The 17,622-nt window shown below is 46.7% G+C and overlaps 1 protein-coding gene across 1 annotated transcript in view; it reads right to left on the bottom strand.

The window, feature by feature from the left end:
• Window positions 1-568: 568 nt before the first annotated feature.
• ncor2 (nuclear receptor corepressor 2) overlaps window positions 569-17,622 on the bottom strand; it is a 98,654-nt gene continuing 81,600 nt past the window's right edge. Inside the window, 12 exon segments of the mRNA XM_071515012.1 lie at window positions 569-4,040; window positions 4,299-4,478; window positions 5,593-5,796; window positions 6,654-6,707; window positions 6,830-6,972; window positions 7,498-7,632; window positions 7,874-8,055; window positions 8,318-8,457; window positions 11,051-11,433; window positions 11,578-11,749; window positions 11,893-12,201; window positions 12,307-12,402. Coding sequence (XP_071371113.1) covers window positions 3,856-4,040; window positions 4,299-4,478; window positions 5,593-5,796; window positions 6,654-6,707; window positions 6,830-6,972; window positions 7,498-7,632; window positions 7,874-8,055; window positions 8,318-8,457; window positions 11,051-11,433; window positions 11,578-11,749; window positions 11,893-12,201; window positions 12,307-12,402 — 2,183 coding nt within the window. The 3' untranslated portion in view covers window positions 569-3,855.

The raw sequence follows: 17,622 nt of genomic DNA, 5'->3' as shown, positions 1-17,622 counted from the left end.
TCTAATGATGGCTGTACAGATGACATAAATAATCTATGATGGCTTTATCTTATGTCCTCAGGCTAGGCTCTCATATTCTTTGCCTACATTTGCTCATTAGCCATCCCTTAGTGGCCTGTGTACTTCTGACTAAGTGAAATGTCTGATCAGTAACTTAATGGTTACTTCAGTCAGGATCTAAGAGGCCATCCTCTACATTCAGTAATATTCTGTCCTTTCCACAGACAGCAGAGGGAATTTCACCGAGTCGTTCAGTCCGTTTTGCTCTTGTATGGACAGCTAAGGGCTTTAGAAAAAGTAAGACTTATTAGAGTGAGTTTGAGTCTCAAGGTAGCTGCCCAGTGCCCACTTGATGTCACATTATTACCTCTTAAGAGTGGAGTGGCTCTTATGCAAGTGGTGTGACCTTCATACAAGCTCAATATGACCGCAGATCAGCAGCAGCTCAAGTGGCAACTGACAAACACAACAAGCGTATCCAAGCAAGGCAGTAACCACCAACAAATCGGTATAATTACAGCATTAAAATGGGACAGCAGAGTATACTTTATTCAATTTTATCCCCAAATTCATTACATTAAGTGATAATCAATAACTAAGTATCTTACTCCAGCATTGTGTTGGTCACTGTGCTGTCAGCTGTCAATAGGTAACCATTATAATTATATGCTAACAGCACCCCCTTGTGGTGACTGGCCTCCATTACCTTGGGCCTACCAGAGGGCAAAAATGAATAACAGAAAGTCTAAGAACATAGAAATTCAATACAATCAGCAGTGAATTAAAAACACTCTGACAAAGTTTTCAATGGCAATAAGCTTTTTATTTAAACATTAAGGCAGTGTCTTTTTTGTTTTTCATTTTTACACTGCTATCCACAAAGCTTGCTGGTGGGCATGTAGAATTTTAACCGTGTGAATAGTTTTTTTTTTCTGTAAATACCAACCTTGAAGCAAGCCACATAAATATTTACATCTCTTCAGTTCTATATACAATCCTTGCTATTATACAGTGGGTTATAATAAAAAAAAAAAATCATTATGCACAATATGGTTGAACAATGTACTGTTTATGTCAATCCCCCCCGCCCCCCAACCCTCGGACAGTCCGGGGAACACATCAGCAATCAAATTTGTCTCTTTTTTTGTTTTGAGTGATTATTTTGATTACAAATGAAACAGTTGTGTGTAATGAAGGCAGACATGACTGAAATCAAAACGAATAGTGAGAGAAAACAAAGACAGCAGGAAAGGGGCGTGTGATTGTTAAAATTCAGTTCAGTATACTTAAAAACAACGTGTTAGTCCGTCATCATCTGTTTAGGGAACACCTGGATATGGCTTCGTCTCTTTACTGTCACATTCTTAATTTCATCGACAGATAATTGATATACAGGCGGAGAGACCGACATACAAAATCTGGCTGTATTTTTGCCTCGCCTTGGTGAGGTTACAAACTCTCCATCGGTCTCCGATACGTCAGATCTAAAACATGGCTGGGATGAGCGGTCTGCCGACCCAACACGGTGGACACCTCACCGTCTACAGGTCGGTCGAAGGAAGGAGAGGAGGTAGTCCTTTAACAGTCATATTTGTTCATGACCAATGAGTCTCCGCTGTGACAAACCGCACTGGAGCGGGACAGTTCACTGCAGTCGCCCTTCAATGTACAGTCAAGAGGACAGAATCTGCCCCGGCTCGCACAAAGTCACGAGCCATAAACATTCCCGCACACATCGGTTACAGAGAGGCGGCCTTTAAAATACTGCAAGTAAAACCTAAGCACATGTCAATACAGTTAATGTTACATACAACTACCAGATTCCCCTCGAGGTTTCCTCTAGCCTGTAAAAACACAAGGGTGTATTGAAGTACACTTGAAGTACATCATAGGTCTTGTAACTGGAGAAAATATTTCAACTGATGCAGGCCTTTATATCGATGACAAAGCCATGTAACCTGTTCTGTGATACAACATTGTCTTGTTTAGAGGAGAAACCAAATGTGTGAAACAGTTAAAAGCTAAGGCTGTGATGGATTGGGAGGGGAAAAAAAAACGCACACACAAAAAAAAAAGAAAAAAAAAAGAGGACGTTTCATTTGCTTTTTGTTTTCAAATTTCCCTGCGTGGACATGTATAAACCCTGGCATGGGGGGAAAAAAGAAAAATTGTGCGTCACTTGGTAACTTCAGTACTGTATATGTAAAATAAATGGCACTTAACACTAGAAATATCTCATAACTGTACAAAATCTGCCTAGATGGGGAGTCGAGTCTGGACCCAGCTCCTCTTCTGGACAATAAAAGATCAGAGGTCAGACCGTCACAACAGCTCCTAGACGGGATTCTAGCAGGCCAGCTGAAGCCAACGCTGCCGTGGACCAAGGGTCATAGAAAGATGGCTTTTATTTGTCACCTCTTTAATGCAAGCAAACTCCAACTGTGATGTTGAGGAATTTGCCCGGAAGCAGCTTTATGGTTGGTCTCCACCCGCTCAAAGCGGCCAAGTCATCGTTCACTCAAATGTGATTGTCGCTTGAGTGTGGGAGCACTGAAGAATATAGGTGGCAAGACCAAAAATAAACAGATAGATGTTAAAAAGAGGATACCTCCACAGTGGGATTTCTATGCTCTTCTTGAGTCCATTTTTCACCTGCCCCGAAACACAGATTCTTAAAAATGCCATTGTGAACAGATTGACAACTAAGTGCTTAACATCCAAAAACAGTTTCAACAAACACAGACATGGTTAATATAAAAACAGTGAGAAAGTGTCACTTGTCTCAGTGCCATCCATCCGGCAAAACATCTCTCCCCCCGTGGATGCCTGGAGACAACATGCCTTTGCCGCTCTCCGAGACCCTACCTAATATACGATGACATCAGCAATGAACAGCATGTTTACCCTGTAAACCAATGACGTGACCCTCCCTCATAACAACCCTCCCTGCCCCCCAAAAAAGATATATCGTTGCAGATAAGAGACGACAAATGACACCATCAAAAATTCACCATCAAAAATGTACTAAAGGTCTCGGCTCACTTTCAAAAACACAGGACTGGACTGACTGAATTTAAAAGGAGAAAAGAAAAGAACCAAAACAAGAAAACAAGATGTTGATTCTCCTCCCGTGCCTCACATGAATTCTTGTAGTGGTAGCAGTGCACAGGCCGCCTGTACCTGGAGTTCACTGTACTGTGACGTAGAGGGGCAATGGGCTCACCACAAGGTTCCTGTCTGTGTGGGCCGGCGCTCTGAGGGCAGACCTGTGGTCAAAATCTGTCACTAGAGCATCCGCCATCAGGCTAAGAGCTCCTGAGCAGACCAACACAACCTCAGTATCAGCAGAGTCCCTTCTACAGACTGTAAGCACGCTAGAGTAGTACACCTAAAAAGGTGCAAGTCAATGTGTCCATATTGATAAGGCCAGTGAGGAAAAATAGTAAAGTTAAAAAAAAAAAAGAAAAAAAAAGTGATTTGTCCTTTAGAGTAGTCCTGGAGTGAGTGCATTACACATAAGCGCAAACGTACACACACGCACGCACGCACGCACACACACACACACACATACACACACACTGAGCAGCAGTGTTCCAGCACATTGGTGCTTGGCATCTCAGTTGTGTGGAGGGGGAAGGGCCAGACGACACAATCCTTGCTTGACGATTGATGAAGGAAATGCAGAGTGGAATGGTGCGGGTAGGTGCGCATATGCATCAGCAAGTGTATGCATTGTGTGTGTATGCTTGTGTCAATGTATGTGTGTGTGTGTGTGTGTGTGTGTGTGTGTGTGTGTCTGCAGCAGCGTAGAGGTGGTTGACTGTTAGCGGGTGCTGTTCTACTGTAGCGTCTGGGTCACTCGCTGTCAGACAGGGTCTCGTACTGAGAGCAGAGCAGAGGCTTGGGCTCCTCCTCCCAGGGCCGGCCCTGTCCTGGCCCCGACCCCTGGCCCCCTGGCTGGCCGGAGGAGGGGGAGGGAGCCGACACCATCCCGCTGGGGAAACGCATGGTCAGCGGGTTACATGGGAAGGGGGTTGGACCTGCAAAAAGAAGAGCGACCACACTGTTAAAATGCGGTAAAACTGAAATTTCCTCTTTTCATTCTGTTGCAGATGACGCATTTTTTTCTTATGTGTTGATGATGCATGCATAACCTAAAACCAATGTTGTTTTGCCCTGTTGTTTTGGAGGCACTTTTTGTTGTCAGTTAATCAGAGTTGCAACAAAAGTTAATGTTTTAATACTACCACTGATAACCACGTCAAATCAGTTTCATGTCACTACGTTTGAGTACATACCTGTAGAGGAGGGCCGGTCCTCCCAAACACGGTTGGTGAGGGGAGTTCGTCTGTTGCAGTCTCCCTCTGAGTGGACTGAGGAAACGGAGGAGGGTCTCTCCCCTCCTGACAGGCCAGGTCCAGGGGACTTGGCCTTCCGCCCATTAGAGCGCCCGCTGCCCTTGGAGGACTTCCCCCCACCTGCAGATAGAGGGAGCAGCGCTCTGGTTTAGAGGTACAGGAAAACTAACTCTTGTGCAATGCCACATATCCAGCTCTATTTGGATTTCAAGAACCACTGACCCTACTGTCACTATTGTCCCAAGACAATTTAAATGAAGAACTATTTGAACTGGATAGGCTATGTGTGTAAATGCACAGTACCATTAGTACGGGATAAAGGATCTCTGCAATTTGCCTAAAAAAAAACCTCAATGCATTATTACGTTACAGAAATGTAAATTCAAATTGAATTGCAATTACCAGAAGACATTAACCACCTTCTACCAAAAAAAGGTGCCTAATTTGCTCCAGATTTTGTACTTTCTGGACTTTTTTACAGATATAATATATTACTGCTGGATTAAAATTACGGATGCCAGTGGCATTTCCAATTACAGGATCTCCCCTACTAAACTAATTCAGTTTGAACAGGGCTTTAGATCTGTTAAAAATATGACAAATTTAAAGCTAAATCAAGTAATAAATAATCGTAAATGCAGTCAATTGTTTAAATAATGAAATGGACAATTCAATCATAAAATATCTTCCTTAAAATATAAAAGGACTGAGAACATAACAATGTTTGAGAGGGATGGTGACTTTGAAATGGTTTTATTGAAGAGTGAAGCCGATTTGATTTCTTATTTAAATACTTATACTATTTAAATACTTCTTGAGAGTCCTCAAGGTCTAACGCTGAGTTGGATTTGATAATAGTGATGATGATGGTGCTATGCTTGATGTGAATAGGCTATTTATCTCAGATTAATTAATTTAAGTTCTTTTGAATGCATTGTTTGTATACATGTACATTTTGCATGTGAGATTTTGATATATTCCATGTTGTTAAAGTTTTTTTCATATTGATGGAAATTGAATGGGTGAACTATTCATGTTCCCTCTCAATAAGGAAGTACATAGTATAGGCCCTATGCAAAAGCTGTGCAGAACAATGTGCGACTATCTTTCGTTTTGAAATAAACAGTCAATTTTTTTCATGAGACAAATGCGCTCCACTTCTGCAGTGTGAACATGAGTAGTGATCAGCAGGATCCAACACAAGACGCAGACAGTGTGTTTGAGGATGTCGCACCTTGTGAGAAGTCCTCAGTCCGTCCGTCAACTACAGGCATAGTGGCAGGCACACCGGCAGCCATGGGGTTAAGAGCACTGGACGGGGAGCGCTCCTCGGCCTGGTCGTCATATTTGCCCATCAGGGCCTTTCTTATAATGGCCTCCAGACCTATTGAGTTACCAGAGGCCTCTGGAGCCGGGTGGCTGCGGACGCTCACAGGTCCTGGGAAAACAGGGGGGGGGGGGGGGGGGGGGGGGGGGGGGGGTGTATGCGCCAAGTTAGAGGGCAGGGACAGAACCAGTACAATCAGATATGCAGTAAGAGAGGAAAAGAGGAAGCAAAAGAGACAGCAGAAAGGGTAATGGAAGAAAAGAGGGAGGGTAATGGCAGTCACAGAACCACAGCATTCAGTAGTGTCAGAGGGGCAGTAAGCAAGGAGATACAAAAAAAATATAGAGAAGAGAGGAAAGAAAGCGGAAACGGGGGGGGGGGGATGACAGAACCACATCATTCAGTAGTGTCAGAAGAGTAGTAAGCAACAGGGGGATATAAAAATCAGAGAAACAGAGAGACCGGAAAGGAAAGAGCAGGAAGAAAATGTAAAGAGGGAAGAGAGAGAGACATTGATTGAGAGCAGCCCAAGAGCCGAGAAAGGATGGGAGGAGAAGAAAACAGTCAGCACATCTCCAGTGAGGGAGGAGCCATTGCATTTGTGCTGACGCAGCTTTCAGTCTATCAGTGGGCATTATGTAGGTTAGGAATCTCCAGAGACTGGCCAGAGGACAGGGGAACTTCTCTAAATAACAAGGAAGTACTGCTCTCTCCAGTGAGTGGCTAATGCACAAGCTCTACAACAGGCCAAAGCCTAGTTCTTTCTGTTTAGGGCTTACAATCCTTCCACAAAGGCACTGCTGCTGTGGCGCTCAATTACCAGGGGAGGTATGGCCATGTTGACCCTCCACTGCACACACATTCACTACAGTGCTTACTAAAACATTTGCACAACAAAAGTGTGTCACGAAAGGCCGCCTTCTCACTTGTCCTGTCCATTGATAATTCATAACACGGCTACAGCTTACCTGCGGTGGTAGACGCTGGCATATTGAAGATCTCTGTTCCTGGCTGACCGGCATCTGAAAAGTGTGAACAGGGTTTCCTCATAAGAGCCCATTCTCTTTATTAAATCACACGAGATGTGTTATTGATGCCCGAGCTGTGAGAGATGCCGTCATGCCGGCGCTGAGATCAGACTTACTGAAATCGCCGTCACTTCCCACCACGGTCATCTTCTTGATCATCTCCTGTTTCTTTGACTTGACGATGGCTGAGGTGCTCTCGGTCAGCTTGCTGAAGAAGGCGGGGGGCTGGGAGGCGTTGGGAGGGGAGCGGGAGCCCATTCTGTGGGAGGAGAGAGGACCGAGCACCAGGTCAACACACACAAATATAATCCAACTCCTGTAACATATTCATTTTCTTAAACATTCACGAACATTCACATTCAAGAAATAATCAAATTTACAAACACTGAAAAAGAACACTATTGGTCCCTGATTAGCGGGGGTGTGGTTCTCTAGATGTGATATCTCAATATGTAAAATTTCTCTATCTGATGTAATGTATATAGCAGGTTTGCACTACTTTCGCATGCGTGCAATTTGAATACCAGATGGGTGGCGTTCATCCTGCAGCAACTACTCAGATGATGTCTGGTAAGTTGTCAATCACAGAAAGGTTAACTGACTTGACTATGATGTGATTGTCAAAACTTTCTTGCACTCATTGAATTGTAGGAAAGCTCACCCATTTGGCACATAAGCATGATAATAGAAATCATAAAAAGGGTATTTGCAGATACTTTTTGGATTGCATCTGATTGAGATCCAAGTTGTTTGTGTGTAGATCTATGGCTGTGCGAGGTCTTACCCTTGCTCTCCCTGCTCGTTGGGGTAGGAGGCCCCTCCTTGGATGTCTGGTTCAGAGATGGCTCCAGCAGGAGACACTGGTTCAATACCATCATTAGAAACACTGACAGGCGATGTCTTGGGCTGAGGGGGAGACCTGGGGAGAATACACAGACACACACATATACAGTACATATATGTATGTAATGATCACACTTTAAGCAGACACTAATCCAGAGGGACATGCAGAATAAGCCTTAATTCCTTGATTACCAATATTACAAGCAACCAATAGTAAGGAGGGTCGAGGATCATAATGACGCCCAGCCGATAGGTTTAACAAATATTTCTGTCTCCCTAGAATGCTCATGTATGACAGAGACGGGCTAGGTTCCTACCGGTCTCTGTTGCGTTCTCCTCCAGGGCACTCTGGGGTGTAGCGGGGCCCTTGGCCAGACTCCTGGGAGGTGGGTGGGGGCTGGGGGGCGCTGGGTGGACGGGTCAGGTCCAGGACAGGAGAGCTGTGGTAGCTTTGCTGTTGCTGCTGACTCTGCCTGGTGTAGTCCTTAGTTATCACCTCCTGTTACCAATAAAGACACATCCATCTCAGACATGGGACAACACTGAAAGAAAATAAATTGACTTTTCTGGTGCACAGTCGGCATCAGAATCCCTTTAACCACCAAGTTCAATGAATGAACAGGATTTTGTCTTGGTGACACTAGTGCAGACACACATGCAGCTTGCATAGTTCACAGAATATATTGCAGTAGACTAGACATATTACTACATGTTATTGTGCTGTTCTTACCATTGGTAACACAGCTTTTGAGTGGACTTACACTGATGTGCTGGGCCAGGGTGACCACCCTCTGGCTGCCTTTAACACAGGGGGACGGGGGCTGCTGGCCGGGGGACAGCCTCTCCTCAGATGGAGGCCGGTACAGACCATGCTGCTCCATAGCACCCATCTTCTGTTGAGCTGAGAGTTCAAGACACACCCAGAGAGCGAATACACATGCGCGCACACACACACACACACACACACACACACACACACAGGCACACACACACATACATATGGAGCCACATGCATAATCACACACACAACCAGGTACACGCAAAGGACGGGACAAAAAAGGGCAAAAGTTTAGTTTTTACGTGCCAGTTTAAGATAACACAATGCAAGAACTCTAAAACCTGCTGAAGAGAACTTGCATAATTCAGAAACATCTGTCCATCCATCAGGACTTGCTAGGTGTGCCCTTTAAACATTTAATGTGGCATCTCCACATAAAAGCTCAAAGGGCAAGTTTTCCTCCAAAAATGTGATATATGACAGTGATGGATGTGACAAGGTACTTCAGATCTCTAATGACTTATTTATAGTGCACTCTTCTCTAAGGATAGGCCTCAATTTCACATCTAACAGACTGACTAACAAGCCTAGCTTTGACCAGAAATGGCCCTAAAATTGACTGCTTTTGGCTCAAATGGCTCAAACATGAAGAAATGACAATAATAGAAAGCCACTTTCTAACTGATGTATTAAAGGCCATCTTCTCATATTGGACAGCTACAGCAACAATTCATAAAGGCATTGTTTCAGAGACAAGTAGGCTATGCAAGAAAAAAGACCAGATGAATGCAGCGTTAAAGCACTCGAAATGGACCCAGCCATCCTCAGCCATATGCTATTATTGTTGCACCTTTCATCTTAAGGCGTTCCACCAGCATGCTCTGGAGAGCACCATGAGCCAATTTCAGTATTCTCTCTTGATTTGTGCATGATGTGTCTGTGTGTGTTTTCTTACAATACTCTTGCACTACAGCATTCATCTCAGGAGAGGGTGATGTAAGTTCAGCGTGGGGGCGGCAGCATTTACTCTATGGACTCCCGAAGAGGATGAGTCCCCCAGCGGAACAGCATGCTGTGGTTTTTGTTTTTAGCTAGTAACTACAGTACAGAAAAGACTCTGGGTCCATTTCAGTAACAGCTTTCAATGGACTGCATATCTCTTTCTATAGTCACTGCTTGGTGAAAGCATGCCAACTGCAGGGTGATGTGCTTTTATTAAGTCTATCTAGCAGTATTTCATCAATTTTAAGAAGCATGCTACATGTAGACTACTCTATACGTAGGAGTATATTACCTCACAACACTCAACTGAGCTCAGCATGCAGTCACTTGCCCTACAGGCATGTAATAAATACAGATGTGGCACACTGCTTGACAAGCGAAAAACAACAAAACAAAATGACATTCCTAATGATGGACAAACTCTCAGAAGTTTGATTGAGAGATGTTGAGCGTTTGGCGTGTGGAAAAAAAAAATCAGCATAAATTACAGTGAGGCGTAAATAAGGACATGCAGAGATTTGGGGGCCAGAAGCTGCAGCACCCCCCTCCCCCTGGACGGCTGAGAGTCTCACCTCCCCCGATGCTTTTCCCTGTCCCTCCCCTTTCCCACCCCCCTCCTGTGCAACACCGGCGCTGTCTGGGACCCCAGGGAGGCTGTCTGGTGGTTGGTGAGGCTTTCAGCAGATGCTGTATTCTGATTGGCTATCCTGGCATAATCGTCCTTGTGACTCACAATGATGTCTATTGAAAGGGACCGCCACACTGACTCTCTAATAGTCACCTCCCTATTAGTCACCTGGGTTACATATGGCCAATGTCCAAAGTGGTGCACCAGTACAATGTGTTTAAAGTGGGCCTACGAACGTAATGGAAATGATAACAAAATGATAAAGCATAGAGTACCTCAAATAGACATGCAGTAGCAGGGTAGAGCCAATGCACGTGGAAAATACTAATGTCAAGGTACAAACAACTCCAGAATGAAAATGTTTGAATTTAACATGGTATATAAAAGTCTCTTATAATTAGGGCTTATAGATTTTAAGTGTGTTAAATATTTTCTGATTTATCTCCAAAAGTTAGCAGCAGACATTGGGAGGAGGGAGGGGTGCCACATGTTAAGTTCAAGTCACATCCTCAATGAAAAGAAAATGAAAATAAGCAGCAAAGGATGTTCTGCCTTAATGTCCCACCAGCTTAACTACCTAAGAATGACACCTTAAAGGGCACCTAGGATCTTGCTCTTCTTCATGGAAAATCAAATACCAAATGTGTTGAGTTGGTTGCCATGATAACTTCAAAAATCTGCTCCTATCAAGCTTGTAAACCGCCTCTTTTCACTTTATCTCAGAGTCAGATCCAATTTGGACAGGGTAAATTTTTGGTTTTCCAGAGGGCACCCTTGGTGGTCTTTAAGTCTATAAAGAAAAACTGATAGTTCCATAAAACAGGAAAAAAGCAAAATAGTATAGCATTGAAAAAAAAATGTAAATGAATTGGACTGATTTGATAATGCCAACCACCACAGCGTGCAATAGGCCACAGACGGACGGGGGAGGGTCTGGGTGATGAGGGGACCCTGGGATCCAGAGCGTCTTACCATCAGTGGCGCTGCTGGCAACAAGCGAGCCCGTCTCTGGCATCCCCGTTTCACAAGAAATTTGACGCATGATAATCGCGTTTATGAAGTTGGCCGCAGTCATGGTGGTCTTACCGAGTGCACGGAGCTCTTGTTCCTGAACGGACACCGGTTTGTTTTGAGTCTTTTCCCTACTAGATGTACCGCTTTCTCCACGGCCAGGAGGGTTATCCGACTGGGGGGGTAGCAGGTGTGGGGGCCGGCTTGAAGCCGGGGGATAGGACCCTGGGTACATTCCCCCTGGGCTGGGGCTGGACAGCTTGGGGTCAGATTTACTGGAGGACCCATGCTGGTCCTGAACGTGCTTGGGTAGACCTCCCCTGCTTTTGCCTCCATCTCGGCTCAGCTCTTTGGCTCCACTAGAGTCCATGCCAGGTGGGTAGCCCTCAGGGGGCACACCTGTCCTCTGGAGGTGGCCGGGGTATCCTGGGTAGCGGGTTGACCCTGAGGGCATGGACCTGGCAGGGCAAAGAAAACATAGTCAGTAAACATGACAATCAACAACAAGGTTACCCTCTCTGCAGCATGCTTATGGGGATTGGCCTCACGTTGAGAAATGCCATGATGTTTGCCCTTGTAAATACTGCTAAACTGCAGTTTACCTTAGCACAGAGGAGCTGGAGTGTTCGCTGACAGAAAGACTCTTGCCCCCGGTGTTGTGCAGGACGCTAGGCCTCTGCTGCACACTCTCCTGAGTGCGAGGGGACACTGGGGAGTGCTGGTGGCTGTACGAGTGGGAAGAAGGCCTCACACCGCTACTGCTGCTACTGCCCCCTGAGCTGTGCTCTGTACCTGGGAAGCACAAACATTACCACTTCATTTCACAAATGCACAAAACTTTCTTCCAACAACATTCCTCACAAACAGCACAGAGTGTTGCCAGTGTTTCACTACATTTTGACATTGTAGGGAAAAACAGAAAATCTGCTCCGCACCTGGTCTCCAGATGGGGGCGTGCTCCACATTTCCATGAGACCCGCCCTTCTCTCTGTCACGCTCTCTATCTCTGTCCCGGTCCCTCTCTCTGTCCCGGTCCCTTTCCCTTTCACGTTCTCTCTCCCGCTCTCTTTCACGGTCTCTCTCCCGGTCCCGTTCGCGCTCCCTCTCCCTCTCTCTGTCTCTTTCCCGGTCCCTCTCCCGCTCTCTGTCCCGTTCACGGTCTCTTTCACGCTCGCGCTCTGCAGATGAGGATGTGCCTTGCATCTTGTTAATGTGCGAGGAGCCAACTGTGCAGAAAAAAAAAACAGAAAGTAAAAAATGATGATAGTTAAAAATCTACCAAGGAATGAAATATTGTCTCAGACAGTTGGCTGGTGTGGACTGTACTGTACCAGGTGAGATGGGAGAGGTGGTGTAAGGCCTGCCAGGGAAGGCGGTGCTCCCCCCGGGGATGTAGGTGATGCGGTCCATTGGGGAGCCAGCTGCCCCTGCAGAGGGAGGGACCAGGACAGGTAAGTGTGGCACCTGAGACAGATCGATGATTCCTGGGGAGGAGAAGGAAGAAGAGGGTAAAAAACAACAGACCTAATCGCCGGTCCACATAGGGCAGCCTGGGGCTTGGCGGAGAAGCTACAGGTATATAAAGCATAATGCTGCGTTCACATACTGGATATTACAAAATGTCAGTCAACCACAACAGCAAACTGCCTTTTCGTTGTCATGGTGATTTTGATAACAAGGTTTCATCATTCAGTGCTTCCGCTATGATTATTTCCAGGAGCGGTGCGCATGTGTTTCGCAGGGGCTCTTATGTTCGCTTTTGACCAGATTCTGAATGTGCACACACACACACAGACACACACGGTTGAAACCTGGGAAAGTCCACCCATTTTGGATCCCATCCCATTTCTCTGTGCATTGCTAGCCTTTGGTCTTTCTCTTCTCTCATTTTCTTGCTGCATCTCCTCTCCTCCTCTCCTGTTGCTGCAGCCTTTCCTCTCGCATCTCTTCTGCTCTGTCCTCTCCTTGCTCCATATCTCACCTCCATCACTCTCTCCCTCCTTTAATTTCCATTTCTCTCCCTGGCATTGTCTCAGCTGCCTCTGCCTATCAGATCAGTCTAGGTTAGTGATACAGGCCTATTTTACACACTTTATTGCAAGTTGCAAGATGCATTAAGACCGCTTGTCAGTGGCCTATGTTTTAAAAAGTGGCTTAAATGCTAATCCAAGTAGGCTAGCTTGCTGCTTGCACTGCATTCTCATGGATATTTGAGGTTGCCTCCCTTAAATAGAAAACACTCATGAATTTAAAGCTCCTGTCATTCATAAAAATGTTTTACCAACATTACAAACTCCCTCTCCTTTGTATTTATAGTCAACCACTGGCAAAGCCTACCTGACTACCACTCAAAGTACCCAAAATACTTCACCAAGCTTGTTTAAAAATTCAAATGAAAATGAGGAATACATTGTTTCACATCACCCCTATCAGTGACAATAACTAGCCAGACACTCAGAGAGCATGGTTACCCCTCTTGTTGATAATCTCTCCCTCTCTAGCAGGCCATTTCAGGAGAGCAACTTTACAATTTTACCTCAGCTGATGCTGTTGCATGGCAGCTGATTCCCCACCGTTAGAACAAATACATTCAATCAAAGCAGGGCATCCAACAACCAGCTGAGATAAGAATCAGGAGTAACAAACAATATAGCAAGAGATTCTGAAAACAGACAATACATCCAAATCTGTAACCACCAAACAATGTTTGCTACAACTTAGAATGATATGAAGTATAGAAATTATGTGAACTCATTACCCCACCACAGTTGCAATGTAAGCCAATGTAAGTCCCTTACATTGCAACTGCGGTGGGGTAATGATGTGAACTCATTACCCCACCACAGTTGCAATGTAAGGGACAAGCTTAAGCAGACTATGAAATCAGCCGAAAACAGCCCGGTGGTCCACCGAGAGGCAGGATGGAACATGGACCAATCAGGACAGATAACACAGCAACGACTGGAATGACAACGACAAATGATCAAAGGATCCTGAGAGAATGCGGCTGTGGGTGGTCCAAAGTGACAACCTACCTGGGCCTGCGAATCCACCAGGGGAAGGCAAAATGTGGTGGCAGCAACCAGATGCAAGCTTGCACTGCAGCAGCAGGTCAGACAAGGAGGAATCATAGCCAGGTTGAGCACCACAGCGCTACTGATCCCACCATCGCAGTTGGTGAGAGAGAGGAAGGCCAGTCTTCCCAGCAGGATTTGCATCAACAACAGCACAGCCCACAGCGTGAGCATCACAATGAAGCACCAAGCAGGGAACCCACAAGAGGAACACCAGAGAAGCCAGTCCGGAAATCCAAAGTCAAGTGGCCAAAAGCCAGTGACAAGGATGCATGGAGAAGCTTCGACCAGAGCCTACACATCACCCTCCAGAACACGCTAAGAGGCAGCACAACCTCCAAACTGAACATCTTCGGTCACATCATCTACAAGGAAGGCAAAGAAAGATTTGGAGAGATGCCTCAGAGGAGGATCATTCCCAAACAGAGCGGGAGACGGGAGAGGGAAATCCTCCAGCTGGTAAAGGAGCGACGACTTTTGCGGAAATCATGGAGGAAAGCCAAGGACCAGGAAAAGGAGGGCTTGAAGAACCTGTGGAACCAGATCAAAGTCAGACTCACACACCTGAGGCGAGCTGAAAGGATCAGGAAACGCAGAAGCCGCAGGGAGAAGGCAAGGGTGAGCTTCTTCCGGGACCCCTTCAAGTACACCCGGGCCTACTGTAGGAGAAGAAGACCGGGACACTGCAGACCACCGAGCAGGAGCTAGAGGAATACATCAAAGACCAGCTCAGTGACAGCCAAAAGGAAAGCCCCCTCGGATCACCAATGTACCTCGCCCACCCAAGCCCTCCTCGCAGTTTGACACCACTCCCCTCAAATGGTCTGAAGTCAAACAGGTGGCAGAGCAAGCGAGAGAGGCATCAGCACCCGGACCAAACAGCGTACCCTATAGGGTATATATTTGTGGAAGCTGATGGGTGTTGCCTGGAAAACCCAATCTATCCCATCAGCATGGAGCAGAGCGGTCACCTCCTTCATCCTGAAGGAGAAAGACTCCCACAACATCAGCCAATTCAGAGACATCGCCCTGCTAAACGTGGAAGGTAAGATATTCTTCTCGGTGGTGGCAAAGCGCATGACCAGCTACCTCCTGGCAAACAACTACATCGACACCAGTTGTCAGAAGGCAGGCGTCCCAGGGTTTCCTGGCTGCGTGGAGCACTCGGCCATGATCTGGGAACAAATCCAGACAGCCAAGCGCAGTAAATCAGATCTCCACGTTTGGTTGGATCTTGCAAATGCAACGGGTCTGTTCCCCACCAGCTCATCACTTTCGCTCTCAACGTCTTTCATATACCATCATGCATCCAGAGCCTAGTAGCAAACAACTTCAACAACTTCCATGTCTGCTACACAACTCAAGAGATTTCAACTGGTTGGCACCAGCTGGAGAAAGGGATAGCAATGGGTTGCTCCATCTCTTCCATCCTTTTCACAACAGCATTTAGATCATCCTAATTGGTGGAAGACAGATGGTCCGAGGAGTCAGATCCCAGTCAGGTAAGCGACTCCTGGCCCTACGGAGCTACATGGATGACGTCACCACCCTCCTTCAGACAGCAGCATGCACCTCCAGACTCCTGAAAAGCCTTGAGGAGCTGCTAACATGGGCCCAGATGAAAATAAAACCAGCCAAGTCCCGCAGTCTCTCAATCCGGAAAGTAGTCAGGAACGACAACATCTCCTTCTCAGTCGATGGCGAGAAAATCCCGCTTTTGGTGGACCAACCTGTGCGAAGCCTTGGAAGGCTTTACACAGCCGACCTGTCCGACAAGCACATGGTTGCCTCTGTCACATCCCAGCTCTTGGACAGTCTGAGTAAGATCGACCAAAGCTTCCTACCAGGGAAATTCAAGGTCTGGTGCTACCAGTTCACCTTATACCAACGTCTGATGTGGCCCCTGAAGTGTGACATCATCTCAACAACAGCTCTGAAGATGGACTCAAACGCCAACAACTACAGTACTGTGCAAAAGTCTTAGGCACCAAAGAGTTTTTATATAAATTGTGTCTTAGATGTTTATTCATTTTTTTCCTGCATTAGTGTGTCAGTAGACTGCTCTTTATAGTAAATTTTTGATATTTAGAAACTTTTCTCAAATTATTTTTGAAAGCATCTTTGCTTTATTTTTTTCTTTTACAGGTGCCTAAGACTTTTCCACAGTACTGTACATCTGTAAATGGCTGGCCTTCCTCGATGTCTTTCCAACACGGTACTGTTTGGGAGAAACACCCTGAAGATTCAACTGAAATCCATCAGCTTGGGCTACAAACAGGAGAAGGTGAGGCTTGTGTTTGAGCTAAGAGACTCACCTGCCCGGTCTGTCCAAAATACCAAGGGCCAAGTTCGTACAGGACGCAAGTGGAATGCGATGCAGACAGTAGACCAGGCCATCAATCGTCTGAAACACCAGGAGATTGTTGGATTGCTGCAGCCAGGCAGGGCCGGTTTTGGATGGGGATCAGCACCCAAGATGTGGTCCAAAGCCTCAAAGAAGTAAAGGAAAGACCTTGTGATCTCTGAAGTTGTGAAGATGGAAGAGGAGAGCTATAAAATCAGAGCTGTGAGCCAACAACAACAAGGGAGATGGACAACCTGGGAGGCTGTGATCAACAGGCCCGTTACGTGGGCGGATATGTGGAGGATGCCCCAAGCAAGGCTGAGCTTCCTGATCAGGGCCACGTACGATACCCTTCCCAGTCCCCGGAACCTGCACCTCTGGTACGGCTCAGAGGAGACCTGCCAACTCTGCGACTCCCAGAACCCGAGCTTGCAGCACATCCTTTCTGGCTGCAAGGCAGCGTTGACGCAGGGCCGATATGGATGGCACCTTGACCGGGTCCTGCGTAAGCTAGCCGAAATCCTGGAGGCACGAAGGCTGGAATCAAACAGGGCCAGCCCGGTAACATCACAGCGGCTGATCCAGTTTGTCAGGCAAGGGGGTGAGGCTCAGAGCAGCAGCACGAGGGAGTGGTCCATCCTGTCACCCGGAGGCGAGTGGAACATGAGAGCTGACCTTGACCATCAGTTGAAGTTCCCACAAGAGATCACCACAACATCCCTACGGCCAGATATCGTGCTCTGGTCCACCTCTACTAGGATGGTCATTATGGCTGAATTGACTGTTCCATGGGAAGAGGGAAGTACACAGAGCTGGCAGCTGCGTGCTCACAAGCAGGGTGGAGGGCATTCACCTATCCAGTGGAAGTTGGTTGCAGAGGCTACACTGGAACATCCACCCAGCGGTTGCTGAAGTCTCTTGGGATCACAGGCTCCAAGCTGAGGAAGGCTCTCAAAGACCTGGCGGAGGTGGCAGAACAAGGGAGCGTCTGGCTCTGGCTCCGGCTCCGAAGAAAGGACAAGACGTGGGTGAAGCAAGGATCCTAGGGCTGGCTGCAAGGGCAGGGACGTCTCCCTGCCGCTGCTCCACCACCTTGAGATGTTCCGGGATTAAAGGAGCGAAACGTCAGTGAAGGGTGGCTCCCGGCTGACGACCCTGAAGCCGGCTCAATGGCTGTCGGAGGTGCGTCAGGCAGAAATGCCCAGCAGGTGGACCTGTGCTCACATCCA

This window comes from Centroberyx affinis, unplaced genomic scaffold (assembly GCF_046629955.1).
Source record: "Centroberyx affinis isolate AG114_WGS23_722 - 3 ecotype Tasmania unplaced genomic scaffold, CSIRO-AGI_Caff_v1 ptg000297l_1, whole genome shotgun sequence".
NCBI classification, from domain to species: Eukaryota; Metazoa; Chordata; class Actinopteri; order Beryciformes; family Berycidae; genus Centroberyx; species Centroberyx affinis.
The sequence above is the reverse complement of the archived record's forward strand: the minus strand, read 5'-3'. Positions and strand labels throughout refer to the sequence as shown.